Source organism: Aythya marila (genome assembly GCF_965140915.1).
Source record: "Aythya marila genome assembly, chromosome: 4".
Lineage (NCBI taxonomy): Eukaryota > Metazoa > Chordata > Aves > Anseriformes > Anatidae > Aythya > Aythya marila.
This window is the reverse complement of record NC_139045.1, coordinates 28,201,011-28,224,662: the sequence shown is the minus strand read 5'-3', so window position 1 is coordinate 28,224,662 and position 23,652 is coordinate 28,201,011. Positions and strand designations below refer to the sequence as shown.

The window sequence follows — 23,652 nt, the reverse complement described above, 5'->3', positions numbered from 1 at the left end:
CCTCCCTCTGCTTCCCAAATGGCACATCACTGTGAAACAGAATATAGATAGAGACCACATTAGTCTCTACGTGCTACTCTGCCAAGAACAGCAAAGCTGTTGACATTTCCAGATGTGCCCACTCTAAAGTCTCCAAGGTAAGGACATTAATGTGTGTGAGTGAGGCTGTGACACCTGTGTGGAGCCACCAGGCCAACAGGAAAGTAGCTGCCAGCATTCACATTTGACAGCCTGATGGAAATAAGGGCTGCAATTACAGCGTGGCCATGGTACAAGTTTGGGAACTGCTCATCTAAAAAGAAAAGGCTCAGCTCAATGCTGTTTCTTTATAAGCATTTTTAGTGAATTTCTGAGCGCACAGACAAAAAAAAAAAAAAAAAAAAAAAAAGGCCATATTGTTGTTCATCCAAATGAATAAAGAATTTAAAACTTACTTTCTTCAACTTTAATTTGTATTCATGAGGTGGGACCCCACAGTATAACAGTTTTCACTGTCAGTTTACCATATTGTCTCACTTATATTTGATTTCACTATTAACTCCTTTTCAAAACATACTTCCTTCTGCATTTCCCAGTTAAATATAATTTGCTGGCCCCATCTGGATTTGAACAGTATTAAAACTGAGCTACTATGATTCCTGTGCTACTTGACAGCATGTCTGAATTTATTTACTTGGATGAATGATTTAAAATCCAGTGCTCAGTTTCCTGTCTATGACTGATGCATAATAAATTATATATATAAGACTGCCACTGGATGGGCACTTGAGCTTCAAACAGAATGTGAAACAAAGGTGTAGTATGAGAATACTCCTTAATACCTCAGTATTAAGTATTATTATGCAAAAACAATGGCATATGCAGGTGTCATTGAATTTAAATTTAAATGATCATTTAGCAGAAGTAGCTCTTCTGTTCTGTAGGTAGAGGTTTGGTAGGTCAGCACAGTAAAGGAAAACATCCTGTCTTTAGCCTGGCAAATAATTTTTATTGTATTTAAACCCACGTAACAAGGATACACACAGAACCAGGGCTCGAACAAAACCACGCAGTATGCATTCTGCTCATTGATGTCAGGACATCACCTGAAGCTAAGTAGTGAACAAATAAGTCTGTCTGTACATTCCTACTCATTAGTGTCATTCTGTGAAATGAATAAATACTAAATGAGAACTAAGAGAGATCAATCTTCTTTTCATTTGGGTTTTTGATGCTTCTTGTCAGGTATAACACAGGACTTCATGCCCATAATCTTTCCTGTCTTTCTCAAGCTTCATTGGGTAAACTAACCGACTTTACTTCTCTGTGTAATGCTTAAGCAAGACGCAGTAAGCCCTATGACAGTGTCCCTATTTAGTCTGCTATCAACGACTGTCTGTCGAACCATCATAATTTCTTTTCTATAAGCACATGGTTACTAGGCCTTGATGGTAACTTCTTGACTTGCTTGGAAAAAGAAATCTGAAAGTTGTCTTAGGTTCTTAGGAAGGGCAGTGCTGTGTAAGATACACGTGCAGTTAGCGCACGGCGCCTCTGGAGGCTCCGCAGGGTTTCCAGGGCCGTTCATCTCACCACCCGCGATCCCAAACACCCAGTAAGCAATGCACTGAGATCTCCATTCACTCCTTGCTGCTGCTTGCATTGCATTCGCCCTTCATGCTTACGGGTCTGGTTTTAAATCCATAGCATTAAGTTTGGATGTGTTGGCAGGTATGTTAGTTAACAAAGTAGCCAAGCGAATTTGATTAATTGTTCCCAAAAATTCAGGTATGACAAGGGATAAAGCTGATGGATTTCAACCCTTCTAGCTACCTCTGCGTGCCACTTGGAGGGCCATCTTTCCTCCACTACTCACCTTGATACCTCTGCTTCAGAAGTGACTATATCTGGGTTTACAGGCAGAGAAGGACCTGGGAGTGATGGTGGATAGTCGGCTGAATATGAGCCAGCAGTGTGCTCAGGTGGCCAAGAAGGCCTATGGCATCCTGGCTTGTATCAGGAACAGTGTGACCAGCAGGGCTAGGGAGGTGATCGTCCCCCTGTACTCAGCTCTGGTGAGGCCGCACCTCGAGTACTGTGTTCAGTTTTGGGCCCCTCGCTACAAGAAGGACATCGAGGTGCTTGAGCGGGTGCAGAGAAGGGCGACGAAGCTGGTGAGGGGCCAGGAGAACAAGTCCTACGAGGAGCGGCTGAGGGAGCTGGGCTTGTTCAGCCTGGAGAAGAGGAGGCTCAGGGGCGACCTTATCGCTCTCTATGGGTACCTCAAGGGAGGCTGTAGCGAGGTGGGGGTTGGCCTGTTCTCCCACGTGCCTGGTGACAGGACGAGGGGGAATGGGCTTAAGTTGAGCCAGGGGAGTTTTAGGTTAGATGTTAGGAAGAACTTCTTCACTGAAAGGGTTGTGAGGCACTGGAACAGGCTGCCCAGGGAAGTGGTGGAGTCACCATCCCTGGAAGTCTTCAAAAGACGTTTAGATGTAGAGCTTAGGGAAATGGTTTAGTGGGGACTGTTAGCGTTAGGTCAGAGGTTGGACTCGATGATCTTGAGGTCTCTTCCAACCTAGAAAATTCTGTGATTCTGTGATTACTGCCTGAAAAGAAGAATGAGTGGCAGCATAAAAATTGACAGGCAAGTGTTCTCATTTGGGTCCAAAAAAACACCCCAAAAAACTGTTTCTGTAGCCGAGAAGGGTTCATTGTGCTGCCCAGTTAATGCAGGGTTTGAGAAGTGCTCCCTCGGTAGTTTTCTACCTGGATCGTGGTGTTTTCCTGATTTCTTGCCTGCTTTTTCACTTACTCTCATTTGTCCTGTTGTAGTTGCGGATGTAGGTTGAAAGTAACAACTTTTATGGAAAACCACAGAATGGCTCAGGTTGGAAGGGACCTTAGAGATCATTCAACTCCAACCCCCCTGCCATAAGTAGGGATGAAAGCACAGCTGTGTCACGAAGCACACAGAGGTTGGTTCCTGATGTATTTTACTTGGACTCTTTGAAAAAGGTAGAAGCCTGTTCAGACGGCGTAGTTTTATTTTTTATTCTATTTTTACGGTCAGTGGAGCTAGAGACAACGAGGCCCTACCCCTGCTCCCGCCCCGCAGCGCCTACAGCGAGGCCGCCACCCTCAGACCCCTCAGCTACGAGACGTGCCGGGGACGAGGAGGAAGAGGAGGAGGAGAAGGAGGAAGAGGAGGAGGAAGAGGCGGCCCAGCCCGGAACCCTATGCTCGCTGCCGGCGCCGCACCCGGAGCTCTGCGGCTGGTGCACGGCGGCGGCTGAGGGCAGCGATCGCCATGGTGCGTGCGGGCGGGGCGGCTCTCCTTGCCTTGCCTTTCATTTCTTTGCCTTTCCTTCCCTTCCCTTCCCTTCCCTTCCCGTCGGGGGAAGCCGTAAGTGGCCCGGCCCCCCATGTGCTGATGCGGGCCTCTCCCGAGGGGCCGGCAGTGTGCCCCCGGCTGCTGCTTCCAGCCTCGACTGCAGGAGGCGAGGAGCAAAAGGCGTGCAGCTGGCGCACGGTGCCTCTGGAGGCTCCCCTGGGTGTCCAGGGCCATTCATCTCCCCCCCGCGATCTCAAACAGCCATAAAACGATGCACTGAGATCTCCGTTCACTCCTCGCTGCTTCCTGCATTGCATTTGCCCTTCGTGCTTACGGGTCTGGTTTTAAACGCACGGCTTAAGGCTTCTCATTAAAGTTGCATGTTAATCGATAAAGCCTTTCAGTTTCGTTCAGGAATGCTTTTCCACTGACAAGCAACATAGCTTAAAACCGTGGCCCAGGACTCTTAAATTTGTGGGCAGGATTCACTTCCTGTGCTGCGTGAGCAGCTGCAGTGCCTTGTACCAGGCAGCAGCCAGAGGCACTCCCAAGGTCTTCTGGAAAAGACAAAAAAAAAAAAAAAACTTCTGTTTTGTCGCGTAAGGTATATCTGGCCTTTTCCAGAAATCAAAGCAATCAGAAACTTGAATCAGAAACTTGCTGAGGAGCACAGCAGTAATCTTAGTTTTCTAGCCATAGTTTTACAAAGTATGCATTTTGAGGGAAGGCCTTATGCAAAACGTGTTGCAGTATTCCCTACATTCCTGTAGTTACATTACAGCACGGAGTGTTTAAATAATTTTGCTATTGTGTATGTTATTGAGAGGGGTAAGATCCACCTGTTGGAACTGGTAAAGCACTACTATGCATTAAGGGCTTTGTGGGATAAGGATTCATGAGCTTTCAAGTCCCTAGCATGACACATGCCCCTATCTTCCCTTTAACGTTTTATTTAACTTTAGTAGCGTACACTATCTTTGATTTCTTTTCAGCCAAAGTTACCGAAAAGCAAAGGAGTGAAGCAAGAGAAAAAAGTTATCCATCCTTACAGCAGAAAAGCTGCACAACTTGCAAGGGAAGCACACAAACAAGATAAGAAAGAAAAGTAAGTTTACTGTGCAACCTTGTATACAGACTCAAGGATATTACAGTAGATATTTTTGTTTGTGAGCCCTGGTGAAGGGGGACCGTTATACTGATACAACCTTAACATCTATTTTAATAAATCAGCCTATATAGCATGATACTGGCAGGCCATGTGAACTGACATAATTATATTCACACACACAAAAAATAAATCAGCCTAATTGTAGATCAACTACTTCTAAGATTTCTTGGAGGTCTTTTCCTGCCTTAATGATTCATGTTCTTCTTATCACAGCATTTTGCTTTTTAATAATCTGAATGGCATCATGTTAGTGACTTCTCATGAAGCTTAGGCACCTTGTTTAACTTGACTCCAAGATTTAGTAAGAAACCCGCTTAGGGTCTAGCATCTTTTACTGAAGTACTGAGTTCTTAGAGAAGAGACATAAACCTCCTTTGGTGTCCTTCCTACGAGAGAGACTTTTGAATAAGACTAAATAGTTAACTCCTTTTGGTGATTTCCTGCTGTCCTATCTTTTGGTTTTCTTTTCCCTATTGCAGAGGGGAAAGATGCTGGAGAGGACAGGCCTTTGATTTCCATTCTGTCTCAGCTTGCTGTCTCTAAAACATATACCAATCAACTCCTTGAATGCTGATATAGCATGATTGTTTGTTCAGAAATCTATTAAACTGTATTTCAAGCATTCTCTGTCAAAGTATACTGATACTTTGATAGAGTCACACAAACTGAACCAAAGTATTCACACACCTGAAGGTGTTGCGTTGGGAACTGGTGGTACAGTTGAAGGGTTCCTCAGAGGTTGTGCAGATTTTATGGTTGCACAACCCTATCCAGGACAAACATGTAAGGTTTCTCTGCCTAGGAAGGGGCCTTTCACTAGAGAGATTAGGACACAGCTGTGTCGTGTAGCTTCAGTAGAGCTGCTGTAAGAATCACAGAATCACAGAATTTCTAGGTTGGAAGAGACCTCAAGATCATCGAGTCCAACCTCTGACCTAACGCTAACAGTCCCCACTAAACCATATCCCTAAGCTCTACATCTAAACGTCTTTTGAAGAAGTTACAAACAGCACGTGTTGAGGATTGTGCAGATTCCTAGCATGCAAGAAGGTTTCCCTGCTGCTTTGTGTTGTCTGTGCTTTTCTGTTTGTAAATTATTTTTTGGTGGTTGTTTTCCTAGTACTAAATTGTCATCCCTTAATTATCTCAATTTGCCTTATAACTGCCACTCAGGGAGCTTAATCACAAAAGGTAACTGATTCATACTTGATTCTTCATGCTTACATCTGTAATTTTCCAATAAAGAAAAACATGCAGAAGACTTAGTATGTAAAGGAGTAAGTTAGTGGTTATTCATTGTGACAGGGCACACTTAATCTCAAGTCTTTCATTGATTGATAAGCTTCTTGGAGTACTTCTTGGAGTGCAATTTTTGTTTCCTCTTACAATAGCAAAGAATGAAAGTAAGAAACTCCTGCTGGAATAGACTTCTTCCATATGACTTGCCGTTTAATTACTTTTTTTCCCCACAAAAAAGTAACTTCGTAAAATTAATAGCTTTTTAAAGAGGGAGTTTACGTAAAAGAAATGAAGAGTTTCTTACCTGTGTAGGAGACAACAGGCTGTATAGCAGCATGGTTAGTCTTTGTGTTATTTCCTTCTGGAGCATAGCAAACAGAGCTAGCTATAACAGTAAAACTCTTCTAACAAAGGAAGCGGGCCACATTTTGGTGTGAGTTCCAATTTATAGGAGGAGAAAGCACCATTTTATAGGAAGCCATTAAGTGTTAGCTGCCTAGCAGGCTAATTAAAGGTGTACTTCAAGAAACCCAATGGAGTAGTTGCATGGTGTTTTGTTTTGTTTTTATCCCTAATTCTTGTGGGGATCAAATGAAGCCTAATGTTGTAACAGAGAAGCTCAGATTACGATTAGAAGATGTAGATTATTATCATTTTCTTTAGGTTCTGTTACTTTATATTTAACTTTTCTTTTTCAAGCTCTCCTACTCTTTCAGGTATGAGTCTTTTAGGCTGATGGTTACCGGTGTAACCCTTTGTTTCTCATAGGGAAACTGTTCTGCCAAAAGTAGTGTGTCAACCTGGACCATCCAGAGTTTATTGCGAGAGAAAAATATTCTACCCGTAAATAAGATCTCTATATGTTGCAGTCCTATCTGATTAATTATCATTGTTCACTTTGTAGGTCTGTTTTGTTGTGATGTTCTAAATATGATTTGCATTAGAATATAGATAATTAGAGGAAATCATTTAACTCAAAAGACATGGCTAATGTTTCTTTATGTTCTTCCCTTTTTTTCCTTAAAAGTCTTGTTCTAGTTTCTTACAGATTTGTATTACCTGTATTAATCAGCTTGTTAAATCTTAACTTTTAAATGTTTTTATTTTTTAATGATGGGAGTTATGCAGATGTTAAAAACAGTCAGTTTAGCCAATAATCAGTCTTATCAGTGCAATTACTTAGCTGAGTTTCTTTAGTATGTGATAGGGGTGGGGTTTGGGTTCAGTTTGCAGAGCTCCAAAAATGATTAAATACATTTCAGATGCTGTAGGCTAAGGAAGACTTTCTATTCTGTTGAGGGAAAAGCAGTAGCCCACACCAGTCATGTGGAGCACATGTACACCTTATCTATTGATAAATGTTCAATACAAACGTATCATTTGGGTGTAGGTAGCCCTTGAACAACATGTTACTGGAAGCTCAGTGTCTTTTGTGGAAGTATTGGTAAATGTTTTCCTTGATTTTTGTGTTGTTTTTCTTTGGTACTTGGCTTGAGACAGGATTCAGGACTAGAGACAATTTAGGCTTCTATTTACTTCTTTACTTTTCTATATGAAGAAGTTACAGAAATAGCTATTAACATGCCTGCTTGTGTTAAATAGGAAAGGAATCTGCATTTAGCTATGAAATGCAGATTCAAGTATCTTTTCTCCAAACAAGCTAAATAAAAAAAGGAAAGACATTACCCACCAGGAATTTCAGTAAGACCGTGCAACCCCAGGAAAAAGGCAGGAGAGATTCTATAAGCTGCAGAAATCTGTCATCCAAGTAATCTTCCATGCAAGCATTCTCAATGAAATATGACAGTAATAACAAGCTTGTTGTCCAGAAACTGCCTGTATTACAAAGGACCAATCTTGACAGTAATAAGGGGAGACAGACCAATTGGCTTTAGAAAATTGACTACAATCTTCTGTCACTCTTCACTTGAATCACACCTTTCTGGGTCCATCTTCACAGCTCTCCTCAAGGTCTAATCAGCACCAAATTCCACTATATTTCTACCAATTTATTCTTCCTTAATCTACATGTGAATCCTTATTACTATAGGCTAGTTGTTTGCTCTGTTAAATCATTACAAAGATGTCATTATGAGCCAGCAGAACATTGCTTTTTCTACACTTCAGGTAAGTAGAACACACTGAAATAGCCCTGGAACTCCTGTTAGTAATGATGCACCAGCACCACCCATATTTTGTTTATAATTAGTGAAATCTCTGTCATAGTTTTTGGTAGCCAAGGCTGATTTATTGCAGGTTTTTTTCCTTCATTCCTGATGCAGGACATGTGCCTTCTGTTTTAAATTATTCAGGAGTCTGTGCATTTTTCTTACAGAGATACAAGTCTAAATACTACCATGCTCTGAGAGCTAAGAAATTTTTACAGTATGTCTTGATCTGGCATGAAGTACTGTTTCCCCTTAGGAATAAGCAGGAGTCTTATATCTGCTTGTGGAACTCTATTGTTTGTTTCTCCTTAGCTTTTCTGTTGCCTAACCTCTTAATCTCCCTTGAGCTCCTATGATCCCAGTTGTGCTGTTTGCAGCAGTGATACTTTGAGATGTATTCTTGCACATTCTTTACGTAAAACTGAGAAATGTTAGCTCTTAAAACTACTTCAGTTTTGGTTACAGAAATAAAAAATGAACTGCAAATATGTCAATTTTTAATTTTTATAAAGGTAGTTTCATATGGAAGTATCCTAGATTGCCTAGCCAAGCTACTAATTGGTGAGTCAGCTACTAAAAATTGGCGTGCGTAGTGAGAACTACAAAAGGTGTTTAGCAACCGAAAACAAGAAACAAAAGGAAATTTGTTCTGTCAGCCATGACATTTCTTAATGAAGGAGTCTGTCTTCATTCTCAGAGCTGTAAGTGGCATTGTATGGGTGGGTATGACAGGGGAAAAAATACCAAATTAATAAACTGATTTAGCAAAATAGTATTTATTCAATTTTAATATTTAGAGCAGTTGAATACAGTATCTGCAATAAGTGCTAATAGAGAATGAAAGTTTTAACTTTTAAAGTACCTAGTAAATCTCAAGAAAGCTGCTTATCACCCTTATCAATAATCAATGGCTAAGTATGATTTGATTTTTTTTTTTTCCCTTTTGGTAGAAAATTATTAAGAAGCAACAGCCTGCCTACCACACGATTGTATCCCTGCCATTATCCTCTTTCCCTTGAGTAAAAGATGTTACTCACTATGTGGAAGGAGATGAGAGGAACTGTCTTTGCCTTAGGTCATTTGATTAGCTCCCTGCTAATACTATTGTCTTCTAGCAGTCATTGAGGTCAGGCTTTTATGAGACGTACAGTGAGGCAATATCTGATCCTATCATCCAGTATTTCTCATACTTAAATAAGTTGTGCACACCTAAAGACTAAAGGAGGTTTTTCCTCCAGAAGATAAGCCTGGTTATGTGCATCATTGCTTAGATAAATAAATGAGCCAGCGACCATCGCAGGCCCAAATGGCAGCTCTTAGTGTTTTAAAGCATAGATAGATGACAATTTATGATCCTAATCAGGAAGCTTTTTTCAGACGGCATTGTAGTTTTCTCTATGGCAACACTTTGTAGATGTGCTTGGCTTGCTTTGTTGCCATGCAAGGTTCATAGCAGGGACTGTGGCTGTGAGGCCCCACTGCATGGAAAGAGGAATCCTTGCTGTGGATGCTCTCACCTGTCAAAAGTCCACAATCTGTGCTGTGAGGGCTACCTACCATAGTTTTTATTGACAGTGTCTTCTACAGCAGAGTCTTAAAGCTGACTTTACTCTAAATACTTTTTTTTTTTTTTTTAAAAAAAAACGTGTTCTCATCCAGATCTGTCCTTTAATCCACACAAACTGGTGTGGTTTTCATTTAAACACTAGAGTCTTTTAATTAATCAACCAGCTTTATTTGTGGTTGGTTTGGTAAAACCCTCACATGACTTCTATAGATTTTTACATTAAAAATCTTCATTTAAAAATTTTTTTTTTTTTTTTTTTTTTTACATTAAACATGTAAAGAACCCAGATGCTGCTGAGGTATCTATAAAAAGTAAAAAGCCTTTTCATTACTGTGTATTCTTAGCACCTTAGACACGCAGTTGTTTTTATATGTACTTCAGGACAGTCTTCAGAGTGTGAAATACTACATGAAAAAGCTAATCATTATTTAATAACGTAGGTATATGGCCAAGTGGCCCAAGTATGTTTGTCTCTAGGAAGTAGAGCTTTCTCTTTTTATGTGAACTTTTGCGACAGGTACCTTCTGTCCTCGAGTTAATTCAGTTAAAACTGTGAAATGCTCATTAAATCCTATAGAGTACAAGGAATTTATCAATTTAAGTAGCTTTGAACTGAGTTGATTTTTGACAGCATTTTCTCTTTTAAATGATATCCTTTATCATTTTCTTTATCAGTTTTCTTATTAAATAAGAGAACCTCCTCTTAATTATATCCCAAGTCTTTGGATATATCCAGCGAACATACATGGCTAAGATATTTTTCCAGTGACAAACATTATACTAATCTCAATCTATTCCTTTCTGCAAAGGAAGTGACATTAAAACATCCATTGCTGCAGACTGAATCTGAGAGCTCCAGAGCATGAGGCAACAGGAAAACTTGTGTTCTCTAAGAATTTTTTGATAGGACTGGAATAATTAATCCCAAACGGAATCGTGTACACACATCTCACTGAATACAGAAGGCTTCAGTATCCCAGCAGAAATTGAGGTGGAGTGGAAAACACATTGAGATTAATTTTTTTTAATTAAAAATATTAAGAAGTTTAATTTCAGTTTAACACAAAGTTTTACTGTTGACTAAGAACTCACTTTAATAATTAGTTTATTAAATACTAATGATATTTTTCCTATTGATTTGTGAGAATGCACTACAGTGAAGCCTTATGTTTTGGATTTTCAAGCTCATGAAATACACCAGCAGAATATTACAACTACTTAATGATACTAATACAATGCAGATCTTTCATGAATTCCCTTTACTGTGCTCTAAGAAAAGTGTTATGTCCTGTTTTCATGCTTTTTTTCCTATTTCTTTTCTTCCAAGACACTATTTTAACTTAATAGGTAGAGTGGATGAAAGTGCCAAAAAGTAGAAATTTTCAATGAAGCAGAATAAGTTGTATGTTGTTCTGAATTTGGCAGATAACTTCCATTTGAAATATTACCTTGACTTTCATCTTGACTCCAAAATTATTTTCTGGGGAAGAAAAGTGAAGATAATTGTTCCATAGTATAATTGACATGGTATTCATTATTTGCTAACATGTGTGTTTTACTTTGTTAGGTTGAAGATTGAAAAAGCTTTGCGTTTGAATATTATTGGTGAGCAGAAACGTCTATTACTGAATACACTGAAATTTTATGATAAAAAGTTGACTAGTTTTACCAACTTTATAGGTTCTCTATTTGAAGTTGCTTTATCTATAATATGACTCTGTAATTTTAAAATAGACTTTGGAGAAGTGCTGAAATACCTGGGGTTCGCTTAAGTATTACTTACTGGGTTGAATTCAGGGATTAGAGCCTAATCCTTAGTCAGTGTACATGACAACAGGTCAATATAGAACAAACATCTCTTTTTATACATCTGTACCTGTATTTATTTTACTCGTCTCCATGCTTTTCTTAAAGATTTCTAAAATAATATGATATATATAGATTAACAAACACTGTAATAATGTCTGCCAAGTAAATACAAGACTTCAAGACACAACATTAAATATTTTTCTTTCAAATGCTTGACATTCACCTTTCCAATTAAATTATTGGAAAATTGTGATAACTGGAAGTCTTGTTCAGCCACTCTATTGTTGTTATTTTCTTTGGGCATTCTTAACTTGGCATCTTAAGCAATCAATCTATTGATATTTTAGATACTGGTTTCCAGTAATTCACAGTGAGGTATTAAAATTTCTTTCTGTAAGGAAGATAATGTTTCTATTATAGCTACCTTCATACCTGGTACAAACAAAATCAGTGAGACAAATTTCTGCAATGCCATTCCAAATATTGAATAATTGAATAATTAATAATTTAAGAAACTTTGAAGATCTTTAATCTGTGCTGATGCTACCATGATAATAAAATCATTAATGTTCTTTTTTTTTTTTTAAAAGGAGAAAAGTTGCAATGGTTTCAAAGTCACCTTGACCCCAATAAAACTAGCTACACAAAGAAGGAAGCTTGTGAACTACTTGAAGAGTAAGTCTGCAATTAAAACTAGACTGAAAATCTTGATTTGTCTTTTAAAAGTGTTCTTTTATATATATATATATATATATATATATATATATATTTACAATAGAATTATTAAAGTAACACTTGCATTTTTATTTAAGTGTCTCTTCTATTGTGTGGAGGATTAAATAAATGTAATTGCCTGAATTTTTGTTCAGGCAATTTTGGGCTGTTCAGTGAAACAATGCGCAAAGTTTGTTCTATTCCTTACACCTTTTTCTTTAATTTTCTTTGGTAAGAAGTTTAAATGATATTCAGGTGGGCAGATTTTTAGGGCAGGAAATACCAAAACTGGATTTGGGTAAGAAAGAACTTAGTTCTGTGCTGCTGGATATATGTACCTGTGGCCTGTCCTGAGTTTTTACCTTCAAGCATAAGGATATAATATTTACATATTCTTAAAAATTTGCATTATGTCCATTTTCTTTCAGAAGCTCTGAAATACTCTTCACAGTTCATGAAATCTGTAAGCTGCTAGCCAACACTAGTGATACTGCAAAGGCAGTAACAACTTACTCTGTGAATCCAGTTTGGATGATTACACAATGATTATACAACATGGATGATGTCACAGTGATGTATAAGAAAAGAACTACAGAACTCATTAATGAGATAATGAAATTCAGCTCTTGAAGTTTAGCAAAACTTAAATCTAACACTGAGAACTCTTGATAGCATTGAAGTTTTATCTAAAGTAGTTTGAACAAAAAAAAAAAGTTTTGTAAGCAGCAGATTATTCAAATTATATTTCTAAACGGGGCTTTTACTTTGACAATGGAAGTGATGTTTCTTAGATTTGAACTATATCTGACTAATTTAGAAAATATAATTTGTAAAATAATTCCGTTGTACAAGTATTTTGCACGAATACCTGTAGCTTAAGGTTCATCTTCTTTCTTTCAGATACATGTGCCGATTCAGTGATGAACTGGAGCAGATTGAATTACGAAACAGTATTAGAGGTAGACAGGGAAGACAGCATGGGTCACGGGAAGCTGTCATCAAGCAGACCATGGAACGAGAAAGGCAGCTCTACGAAGGCTATGGGATAGGTATGTAAGCATTAGAATTAACCATGCGGTCATACCCTCTCCTCCTGCTCACAAGGCTGGAACCTAAGTGAAATTTTTAGGCATGATGTTTATTACTCATTTCTCAAAGGAATTCACTAACAGCTAGGTGTTTTTTTTTTTTTTTTTTAATTGAGTTTGTTGCAGATAAGTACTCCTAAAGTTTGAATATTTTTAAGTCTTTCTATTAAAATTGAGTGAATCCAGGAAGAAATGCTGGACTATTATGACATCTGCTCTGCAGGCACAAATGATAATCCACAAGGAGGAAAAACACATTTTTCCTTTTGTTCTCAGGCAGAGGAGTTTTGCTTCCTTTGACTCATGGGAGGTGTAGGAGGGAATATACGTGAAGGCCCTAACACTTAGCCTCTTAATAATCAAACTCACAAAAACTCTGAAGATTTCAAACTAAGTGTTACAGGTGAGAGCTCAGCTGAAAGCACTTTGAGTTTTTCAAACATTTACCTTGGCCATCATCACAAGTTTGAATAAAGTCATTATGCCAGTTATTCACATTGGCTTTTTTATTACCATTTATCTTTCTGTGGCAGTGGAGTGTCTAGTGAAATCTTCCAAGATTAACTGAGAAGCAGTCATGATAATCATAACAAGCCTTAGAGCTGAAGATTTCCTCTTAAAGTGCATAGAGTCTCCCATAAGAAGAAAAACTCTTTATGAAAGTATTTTGTTTTCTGGGAGGTAGCACACAGAAGCAAGCTACTTGTGAGAGAGACATAAGTGTGAGAGTGAGATAGCTGGAAGGGAAGCATCAGTAAGCTGGTGAAATAAGAAAAGGACAATAATTGTATAGAAAACAAAGACTTGAAAAAAGTTAAGTACAAAATAGTACTGAAGTTTATGATTTGCATTTTTCTTTCACAAATAACCATGCTGGAGTCAAATGATGGACTTGTCTTTAATGCTAAAGTATTATTCAAAGGCAGTCAGTCTGGCTAATGGTCAAAGCAAGTCATGGAAGAAGTGAAAAATCAACATTGATCAACAAGGGAGAGCAAGGTTTGGGCTGCATGTCATATTCCCCTTGATTGTATTTTACCAATTAAAAAGAATTGTTGTAAGAATTTTCCAGCTGCTACTTGTTACTTTTACATCTTGCAATCGCAGAGGAATTCAGAAATATCTGGATGACTTCACATGTAACAGTAATGCACTTTTGTTCACTTAGAAGGGGGGAAAAAGTCATAGGAAGGTAGATACTACGAATGTCATCAAATGGCTCAGTTGTAGAAAATTTCCTTTCTGGTATTGCTTTAATTTTTTTTATTATTATTTTTTTTCCCTGTATTGGAAAATTTCCTTTGTGGAAAGCTGACAAAAAAATCAGTAGGACTAGATAGAAAGATGTCAAATGCGCAAGCACAACATAAAAATAAAGAAGAATCCAGAAATATTGTAAGCAAAATTGGAGGTTATTATAGCATTAGTAAGTAAAGCATTCAGAGATCATGGTGCAACTTCACATATTAAACACACTCTCAAAACATTCATTATTTGTTATCACAGCTGCTGCAGGTTTTGCTCTCTGTCTAGGACAGTATTCATTCACAGAAAATAGTCACTGCTAAATACTGTAATTAGAGATTGGAGATAAATGGAAATCAGCTGGAAACTGCTTTTATGCTCTACATCATTATCACTGGAAGCTGTAGTGAAGCTTTTGTAACTGACATAGTAGCTGTTCCTCCTTCCCCCCCATTCCTGAATTCAGTTATTTCTTATAGGCATATGCATTTGCTGTGAACAAACTACATGATATGTATTGCTTAGAATTAAGAAATGAGAAGAAATTCTCTTATAATTCAATGCTGTATATATCAGGTATATGCAAATGAAAAAAATATTTTTAGTGTTGACAGAAGTGGTAGATATCCAAAAGCACAAATTTTAGTCTTAAAATAGTACCTATACAGGGAACATTCAGTCAGAGACTGTTGAGTTTTGTTAGCAGTTACTCGTCACCCCCTTACCCCTTAAATATATCTCAGTTATTTTTACTGTTCTTTTCTACCTGACATATCGTTATTTGTGTGAGTGTATTTTAGTCTGGTCTTTTGTGTTTATAGGAAAGCTATTGAAAGATAATCCTAGATTTTGACAGGATATTTTGACAGAATTTGGAGTTAGTGTGCTTTTAGTTGAAAAACATAATAATTATTTTATCTGAACATCATACATTTTTGATAATTTGCCTTTATTTGCCTAGCACGTTCTTACACAAGTAGAAGGTAAATTCTGGGGAAGAAGAGCCTTTAAAGCTAAATGCACCACTTATTAGTTAGTTTTTGAAATTTCAGATAAAATTGATTTTAAAGTTTTATCACTTGCATGTATTTCCTGGCATAACTATGGCACTGATAGCTGTTGCCTTCTGTAACAGTCATGATTGTGTACCTGAATGGTTATTCATTTAAAGAACACGTGCATCTACAAAACATCTACAGTTTCTGACATCCTTTTCCCTTTGTAACTTCAGACTGCAGTAGCACCTTTTCACCCAACTTGGGCGTTTTCTCCTTATGATAGTTCTAATGAATATAACGTGAATGCTGCTTATGTTGTGTCAAGAGCAGTGCCGTTTCAATTCTTGGGAGATTTAGTTAAATTTCTTCTGCAAGTCTTTGCTTTGGGAGAGAGAAATGGTTACTGCTGTGAAGAATGATGATATTTTTAAGAACAGCATACTTCTGAAAAGAAACAATGTCAAAAAACATGACCCTGGTGCATGCTATGGAGATGTATCAGTAAAACAAGTGTTGTTAATCTGACAATATGGTGCTACTGCAGCTTTCCACCATAATGAATAAAGTCAGGTACTGTGCAGTAACTCATTATTTCTACACACAAAACAGTGGGACAAGAGTTCCTAGTTCAGTTCCTAATCTGGCAGTTCTGTGGTTTGCATTGTATAACATACTGCAAACATGTGTAAGCACAACCTAAAAGTTGCCGCTGCCAGAGCAGTAAAGATGAATTCAGTGCAGCGTTACCCCCCCTTGGGAATACTTGCTTTGTCTTGACACTGCAGTGAGCCCTGGATGATAGGCAAGATAAAACTCGCAGAGTATGATGTTCGGAAAAAGTCTTACATAACTTCACAGAAACTATTAGCTTTCCAAGATGGTTTTTCAACAACAAGAAATTGAAAGGGCTTTGAGAATCCTGTCATGTAGCCTTGGTTTGTCTGAGAATAGTGCAGACCAACATGTTAGCCCTCTGACAGAGGGAACAAACAAGCCTCAGCACATCTCCGAGGCACTTGGCCCAAACTGGCTGAGTGCTGCTCCTGCCACACTCGGTGCTCACATCACCAAGATCCTAGGAGAAAGCTGAGTAGGCAGAGCTCCACATGAAACAGCTGAAAGAAGGGGTAACTTCACTCAGGTGGAGGCCTGGGCATTTCAGCATTTGGCATTTTGCTGCTGAAAGTGCAATTCAAGGGACTGCAGAGGAAGCATGAGGAACTGCGGGTTTGTTTCAATGCTTGGACCTCAGAAGGACCTCAGGCAGCATTAGTGCCTATCAGAACCAAGGAATCGGCAGACTAAAAAAAAAGGACTAGGTAAACGTTCCTTGCCTTGTTCAGCTGTGAGCAGTTGTACAGCACTTGTTTACCAAAAAGCAGGCTGCAAAAGTCCAATTGGTATCAAGATCAAGTGCATTTATTGTCAGTCCTCAACTGGTACCTTTGTAATCCAATGTAAAGGGAAGAAATGTTTTTCTGAATTGTAAAGACTATCTGGCCACTAAGAGAAGTGATAGGTGTTATCATCCTACTTTCTACAATAGCAAAATCATCTATAATCCTGCATTGTTAGCATCATCTGATTTATTACTGAAAGACTCAAGAAAATTGATAGTTGAACAAAGGCAGAACTGTGTGTTCCAGGCTTGCTCAAGGACAGCATAAGTACCTGAAATGTTACAGTTCTAAGAGCTGAAATAATAAAGCGGATTTAATGTTAAAGAGGGAGCAAGCAGCCTTTCTTCTTGACATACCTGCTGGCTGTGAAGTCTGTACAGAATAAAATACTGTCAATGAACAGTATTTTATGCTCTATGATGTATTTTGTAACATGGAAGAATTTCAAGGCTCTAAAGGCAGGGGTCTCTATAAATTAGTGACAATGTTAAGCACAGGTCACATGCAGTATTTTGGGATTGACCAAGAAAAGAATGGCACTGAATCCAGTCAAAGCAGCTTAACTATCATAGGTAAGATTCTGCATGAGGTTAGGAACTACAACTCTAGTAAGAACACTGGTTACTCCAGCAAAGAAAAATGTCTGACCCATATGCCACTGTACAAGCTGGTTGCCTTCCTTTTTTGCTACCAAAGATAAAGATCTGTAGTGAGCATATGTCAGTTATTTCTGTCAAGCTAGGTCTGGGGAAGACATTATGTCATTATGAAATCTTTCAGTCTTGAAGTAGAAGAGAAATGAATAGTTCTAGAGGAACATCAGTGCATGAGAGGAGACAGGTACCAATGTTCTGTATAAATATTACATTGCATTTACTGTAGTATTTATCGATCATTTCAGCAACCACAGCAAGTGTCCCAGTAGCAAGAGTGACTTTTGGAACAGGTATTTAACAATGCAAACAATAATTGCATTGCAGTGAGGTTAATTGCCATAAAATAGTCATTCTTTGCTTTCAGACTCTTATTCCAGGTGGAAGTAGTAGTATATCCCAAAATCCAAAAACATGTTCTCTTCAAACACCCGAGAACTTGACTGTACTCTTCGCAGTGTTTGTATTTTATATACACATACATATTCTTGTACATGGTAAATTTTCGAAAGTGTGTCGAAGTGTTTCTTAGATTTTTCATGCTCAAGTTTACTTTCCTAACTCTGCTACTGATCTATCTTGCGTGCAGTGGTGACTTCAGTGCTTTGAAATTGTTTTCCTTAAACATTTCACTTACTAAGCACGTAATACTCACTAATTAATAGTGTTCTTTGTATATTTAGGTCAGTTATGAAAGTAAGCTTTTCTATTGTCTTGTATCTGTGGTGCATCTTCACAGTAAGTTAATGCAAAGTAGAATTTTTATTATACTGATGAGGGAACATCTCTTAAAAAAAAACTGTAAGCAGACCTTGATATACTGGTTGAGGAGGCTAGTTATGCTTTTAAAATAACTATATTAACTATTTTGATTTCTTCACTGGACTGTTGTTTTTTTTTTTAAAGGGAATCTTTTAAGTACTTATGTTTCTTGCTATTTTTCAGGTATATCAATTTAGAGAAGGTGAAGCACCTTCTTTTTATTATTTGTCAGGACTGGGTTCTCAATAGCTGGTATGTGTCAATTCTGGAACAGTTCATAAGTATAATTTCACTTCCTTTACTTCAGCAGTGAGAGGTCTTTGTTTTTAATGTATTGTTCTAGTAACTTTCTAGCATGAGTCCTTATTGTCATTTTCTTGGTTTTACTGTCTGAAATACGTTCAGCCCTTTAGTTCACATTTCTTTCTTTGAAATGAGATTCACTTGAATAATGTAACACATCTAATAGTATTTAATTTCATTCCCATTAGAAATCCCAGACATCGTGAACGGCAAGCACCTTAAATTTTTTAGGTAAGATCCTTTTATTCTCACTACTAATTAATCTGTTTATCCAAAACACTGTTTCTGAATTTGACATTATGTTGTCTTTTCTTAAAAAAGAATTTATGCCAAATTGCTAAAGATTTGTCTTGTTTGAAAAAGACTACGTATGGCATTACTAACTCAGCAACTCGTAGCTGCTACAAGTGATGGTTAATCAGTAAGACACTGGGAATGTTAGAAACTTTCAACAGTCAGAGTTCCATTTCTACCTCTTAAGTGTTTTTTGTTGATATTCTTAGAGAATGTTTTTTCGTTGCCTGAGCTGTTCATCAATTTACACTAAAAGAATTAACATTCACTGTTAGTTTCTGAGGATCAAGACACAGATTTATAGATAAATGGAAATACAGTGGAATAGTTTTCTTACCTGAACTGAGATTTCAGATGCTAATTGCAGTCATGTAGTGTCATGACCTAAATTATTTGTAGTCAGAGCTTAGCCATTAAGTAACTAAAACAGCACAAATAGTCTTGTTTTCTAAGATACAAGATGCACATGTAGGTGAACTAAGGTCTGCATTAGTGTTCATGTATATGTACTAGTTGAAAGTCATGAGAGAATTGATGACATCCACTTAAGGCTCTGGGAGCTGTAGAGCTTGCTGCTAGCTCATCTGGGCTAGCAAGCCAATATGCCTTGGAAAGAGGGTGAAGAAACACTTTGGTGTTTCTTGCTCTTGCTGATGGCTCTACCAAACAAGATAATTGGGGGGAAACCCCCCAAAACTTAGGAATGCTAAATGTTGCAAGGAATGATACAGCACCATCTCCTAGGGGTGGTATGCAGCCAGAAGTCATAGTCCCAGGATGGTGGAATATTACTGGAGATTTCAAAGGGACCTCTCGTTGCCATGTTTTTATATGCACAATTGATTTCATGCACTGTGATGTTTGATGAAGGTGTTTCTGTTCTATTGCCTTGGTAGAACCCAAAGTAGTATGTGCTAATTATAAGCTAGACATACTATCTTTGTAGTTGAGAAGTTATCCATGAAGTACACTATCATCAAGCAGCCATTTTATCAGTTGGATACAGGATTCAACATGGGATATTTAAATGAATCCTTCCTTCTTTATGCAGCCTTTTGAAGTAATGTGCTTATCATGTGAATTATTGTTTAATAACATTTTGTGTCTCCTTGAAGCCAGTTACAGAATCACAGAATGGTTTGGGTTGGAAGAGACCTTAAAGATAATGTAGGTCCAACCCCCCTGCCAGGGGCAGGGACACCTCCCACTAGACCAAATTGCCCAAAGTCATACAAGATATTAATAGTTACCATAAATTGTATGGAAGTACTTGATGAACATGTGATATTAGCTCACATTAGCCAGATGAAAGAAAATCTTCTGAACTGCTTTTCCAGAGAAGCTCGCGAGTTTAGTGTCTAACCTAGAAGCAGTTGGCCTAAAGTAACTGAGGATACAAATAGTCTATGGGGATAAAGTAAAACAGGTTTGTTGGTTGTTTTCAGACTATTAAATGTGAAAGTACTTAATTCTTCACAGACAAACTGCGGCTACTGTAGTGTCCAAGATCAGGTGAAAACACGGACATTTATTTACACTGTAGTTGGACTGATAGTATACATTAAAAAAACAGCATCACTTGAGTTAGCATCTCCTGAGAAAAAGTGAACTAAGTCTGCTACTCTTTCCTGATATTCTTATCTATAAGTGATTTTTGTCACTTTCTTTCAGGGAATGGAATGGCGATCTGAAGAAACTGCCAAACATTAAAATGAGAAAGCTGTCAGTTAGGGATGCTATCTGCAGTCACACTGAGGTGGCAGATGTGGAAACCAAAGAAGAATCAAGTAAAGCAGAAGACGTGGCCTCATGACCTCCAGCTGACTCAAGCAGCTGAAGGGAACTGTAAGAAGCCTACTTTGATGAGCACTGGAAACAAGAATAAAACTAGTGTTTCTAATTATATTTGCATAGTCTTTGCTAATTGCATTTTTGATAAGCTCACTGTGTACTTACGCTAGAAAGCAAACATTTCAGCAGCAACATATTATTTAGTTACAGTCTTCTTAGCTAAATAAAACTTAGTATTTTGTGTCCTTACCTCTTATACTGTACCTGCTCTTTAGGACACAGGCTTCTAAGTTGACAAATCGCCCATCCTGACTAGTGCAGCACATCTTTGCTGGTCATAGAGCAGACAAGACTCAGGCACCTATTAGAAATACTTTGTGGGGGGAAACCCTTACCTTTTACTGGTAGCAGCAAACATATACGCAAGAAAATAGGAGGTTTCCTGTTAAACAGTAGGCCTTCAGTTACAGCTTTTACATACCCCTTGTAGTGGTGGGTGGGGTCTTTAGGAGCACACAGGTTTGTGGAGAGCTGTGATAGGCACCAAATGGGGTGTTGCACAGCACAAATCATTCAGCTCAGGTGTAAGGAATACACCTGCTTGGTGAAAACGTATAAACAGATAATGAGATAATCAGTTAAGTGTGAAGAACTTTCACCCTGTACCCTCCGAGAATCTGTCAGGAACAGAGACAGCTGATAAGACGTCAACAAAGCACTGAGTATTTTATGTTTTGTCAAGAGAATGAGAGAATTATTCTGTTCTCTCCACCCTGTATGAAGAAGTCAGGCCAGAAGCCAATTACAGTCCATATAGTCTGTTTTTGAATGTCTCTTTAGTTTAGTTTATTTTTTTTTTCTGTCCCCTCTTTCGAGAAAAAAAGGCAAAGGTAAAGACAGGGTGAATTTCACAGCAGGGCATTTCTGATTGATAGGCCAGGTTAGCTTGCCTTGTAGTCACAGTTCAGATGTACAGTCTGTAGAAATTGTAGCACTCATAGCTCAGTAATCACGAGGAAATATGTATTCCTGATGGATGAGCTTTCTAGTGCTCAATCCCTAATGCAGTTCTGCGTGTTAAACAGGGCTCTCTGTCTTGGTAAATAGTTAACAATTCTCTGAAATTTGACAGATGCTTCAGGGTGTATATTTTTTTACTGTGTAGCTGTGCAGCAAGTTTTACTGCTAAGTTTTATTCTGTTAACAGCTGTATTAAATTTTTCCCTTTTTACAAAATAGGTCTGTGCTATCATTTCAAGTTTTAGGAAACCAAATTCCATAGTAATAGGAAATTAATCACAGTCCTTCTTACATGAATATATAGAGAAACCTCAGTAAATGTAACAGACCTGAAGCAGGAACAAGTGATCCAGTGCATCGTCATGTGGAGTGCGAGTCTTGAGATTGCCTGGAGGCCTTAATGCGCTGACACCAGCTATAGCTGTAGGCCATCACGTCACGGTTTTGTGTTTTAGAAACGAGTGTGCTGAAGTTCAGAGCATTCCTTTGACGTTTTTCTCTTTTTTTCTCTTGTTAAAAAACTGAGGTGTGTAGTGAAATGTAATGATTGATTCTGCTTGTTTTAATTTATAAATCTTGCAATGCTAAACTCCAGTAGAAGCTGAACCACAGTAGGCAGTAAGTCTGAACTTAAGCTGTGTACATGTTTGTTCAGTGGTCTGACAGATTTTGCCTTTCAGAAAGCTATACTTTCAAGTTTGTCTTTTAGACACCACCAGATGTACTTTGAAGTTGGAAAAATTGCTGTCCTACCACACTGTAAAATACTGAAGTAAAATGAGCACTAAGATAACTACAAGTTTTAGCATGTCACTGTGATAACAGTCTGTTAGGCTGGCATTCGGGTGAACGCTTTAAAAAAAGATTATCACACAATGTTATGGAGTACAAGACATTTTATATTCCTTGAAACAATTCACTAATAAGAAGGTATTATAAAAAAAAGTAGTTGTTACTTTTGTGGTTGATGTAGTCAAAGATTTTTATTTTTTTTTTTTTAATATTGCTCACACTTGAAGAACATTTGCAATTCAGACTTCATTGAGCTTTGTGGGTTTTCTCTCTTGAAGTCCACGTGTTCACTGCTTGTTTAGCTGTCTTTTAAACTATCTTGTTGACCTGCTGTGTAAGTAATGAAAAAGAACTGCGTTCATCTTTAACTTTCTATATTGAATTATCAGAAAAAAAAATGTATTTTTAATTTCTGCACTCGGAATGTTTGTGCCTTAGGTGAGGGGGTTAGAGGGAGTATTTTGACTTATGCTACAGAGACAAGATAGTGGAATTTCATACATCAGTTTCATAATCCTATCAGTCCTGCACTTTAGGGTTTTGCATAGTGATGAGTTTCTTCTTTGTGCTTGAAAAAAAAAGGATGAATGCTCTCAGGAGTTCTGAATTTTGTTTTCTGCTTCTTAGAAATCCAGAAGGCAGTTGGCTGGAATGGCTGGAATGGCAAATATGGCTGTGATGGTCCCTGTTCTTACAAATTTGCTGTGGGGGATACCATGAAATCCTGCTTACTTGTAAGGGTTATAAACTTTAATGTTAAAATCCTCTATTATAATTCTCTGTAAACGACCGTGGTGTGGTTTTTTTTGTTGTTGTTGTTTGTTTGTTTTGTTTTTCTGGTATATTTTATTCTAGCCAGCCTTGGAGAGCTGAGACCTCTCTGAAGAGCTGGCTGAATTATATTCAGACTTTCTCCGCAGCAGCTGAGCTGTGCTCTGATTCTAGAGCTTAACATACTGACAGTCTCAGCTGGAATGAAGCAGCTGTCTTTGATTCCAGCAGTAATCCGATGTTGTTTCATGTACACTAAGCAAATAGCTGTCAGTTGTTGATTTAAGAAACAAAACAAAAACCTGTCCTTCTCAGGGATGGCTTTATGCAATGGATTAATTAATTTACCATCCTTTAGTCAGAAACAAACGTGGCTGAATTAAAGGAACTGTTTGCTGTGGCTTTCTGGTCTGCTTCATAAAGCCATTTCTAAAGGGATGCGACTACAGCCATTCCTGATGAGGAAAAGCTATCATGCAGTTAGGCACTTACCCTGGCTCATTATTGTACTTTTTTCCACTACCAAAGCATGTGCTGATCCTTTATGGAATGTCAGT

At 38.0% G+C, this 23,652-nt stretch overlaps 1 protein-coding gene across 2 annotated transcripts; it reads left to right on the top strand.

Annotated features, from left to right (window-relative positions):
• The first annotated feature begins 3,198 nt into the window (after positions 1-3,198).
• TMA16 (translation machinery associated 16 homolog) lies at positions 3,199-23,114 on the top strand. 2 transcript variants are annotated; one of them, XM_082759138.1, is made up of 8 exons: positions 3,199-3,292; positions 4,306-4,418; positions 11,023-11,060; positions 11,855-11,939; positions 12,879-13,027; positions 18,616-18,658; positions 20,393-20,566; positions 22,952-23,114. In XM_082759138.1, exons 1-7 carry the CDS (start codon positions 3,290-3,292, stop codon positions 20,532-20,534), a joined length of 573 nt encoding a protein of 190 aa, XP_082615264.1. In that variant the 5' UTR covers positions 3,199-3,289; the 3' UTR covers positions 20,535-20,566; positions 22,952-23,114. The 2 variants fall into 2 exon arrangements, with proteins under 2 accessions (XP_082615264.1, XP_082615263.1); XM_082759137.1 differs by having other exon boundaries at positions 20,393-23,114.
• The last annotated feature ends 538 nt before the right edge of the window (positions 23,115-23,652 follow it).

Coding starts and splice junctions, on each gene's coding strand:
- TMA16 (XM_082759138.1), top strand. Junction 11,061..11,854: donor TTTGCGTTTGAATATTATTG/GTGAGCAGAAAC, acceptor TTTTTTTAAAAG/GAGAAAAGTTGCAATGGTTT. Junction 13,028..18,615: donor CTACGAAGGCTATGGGATAG/GTATGTAAGCAT, acceptor CATTCCCATTAG/AAATCCCAGACATCGTGAAC.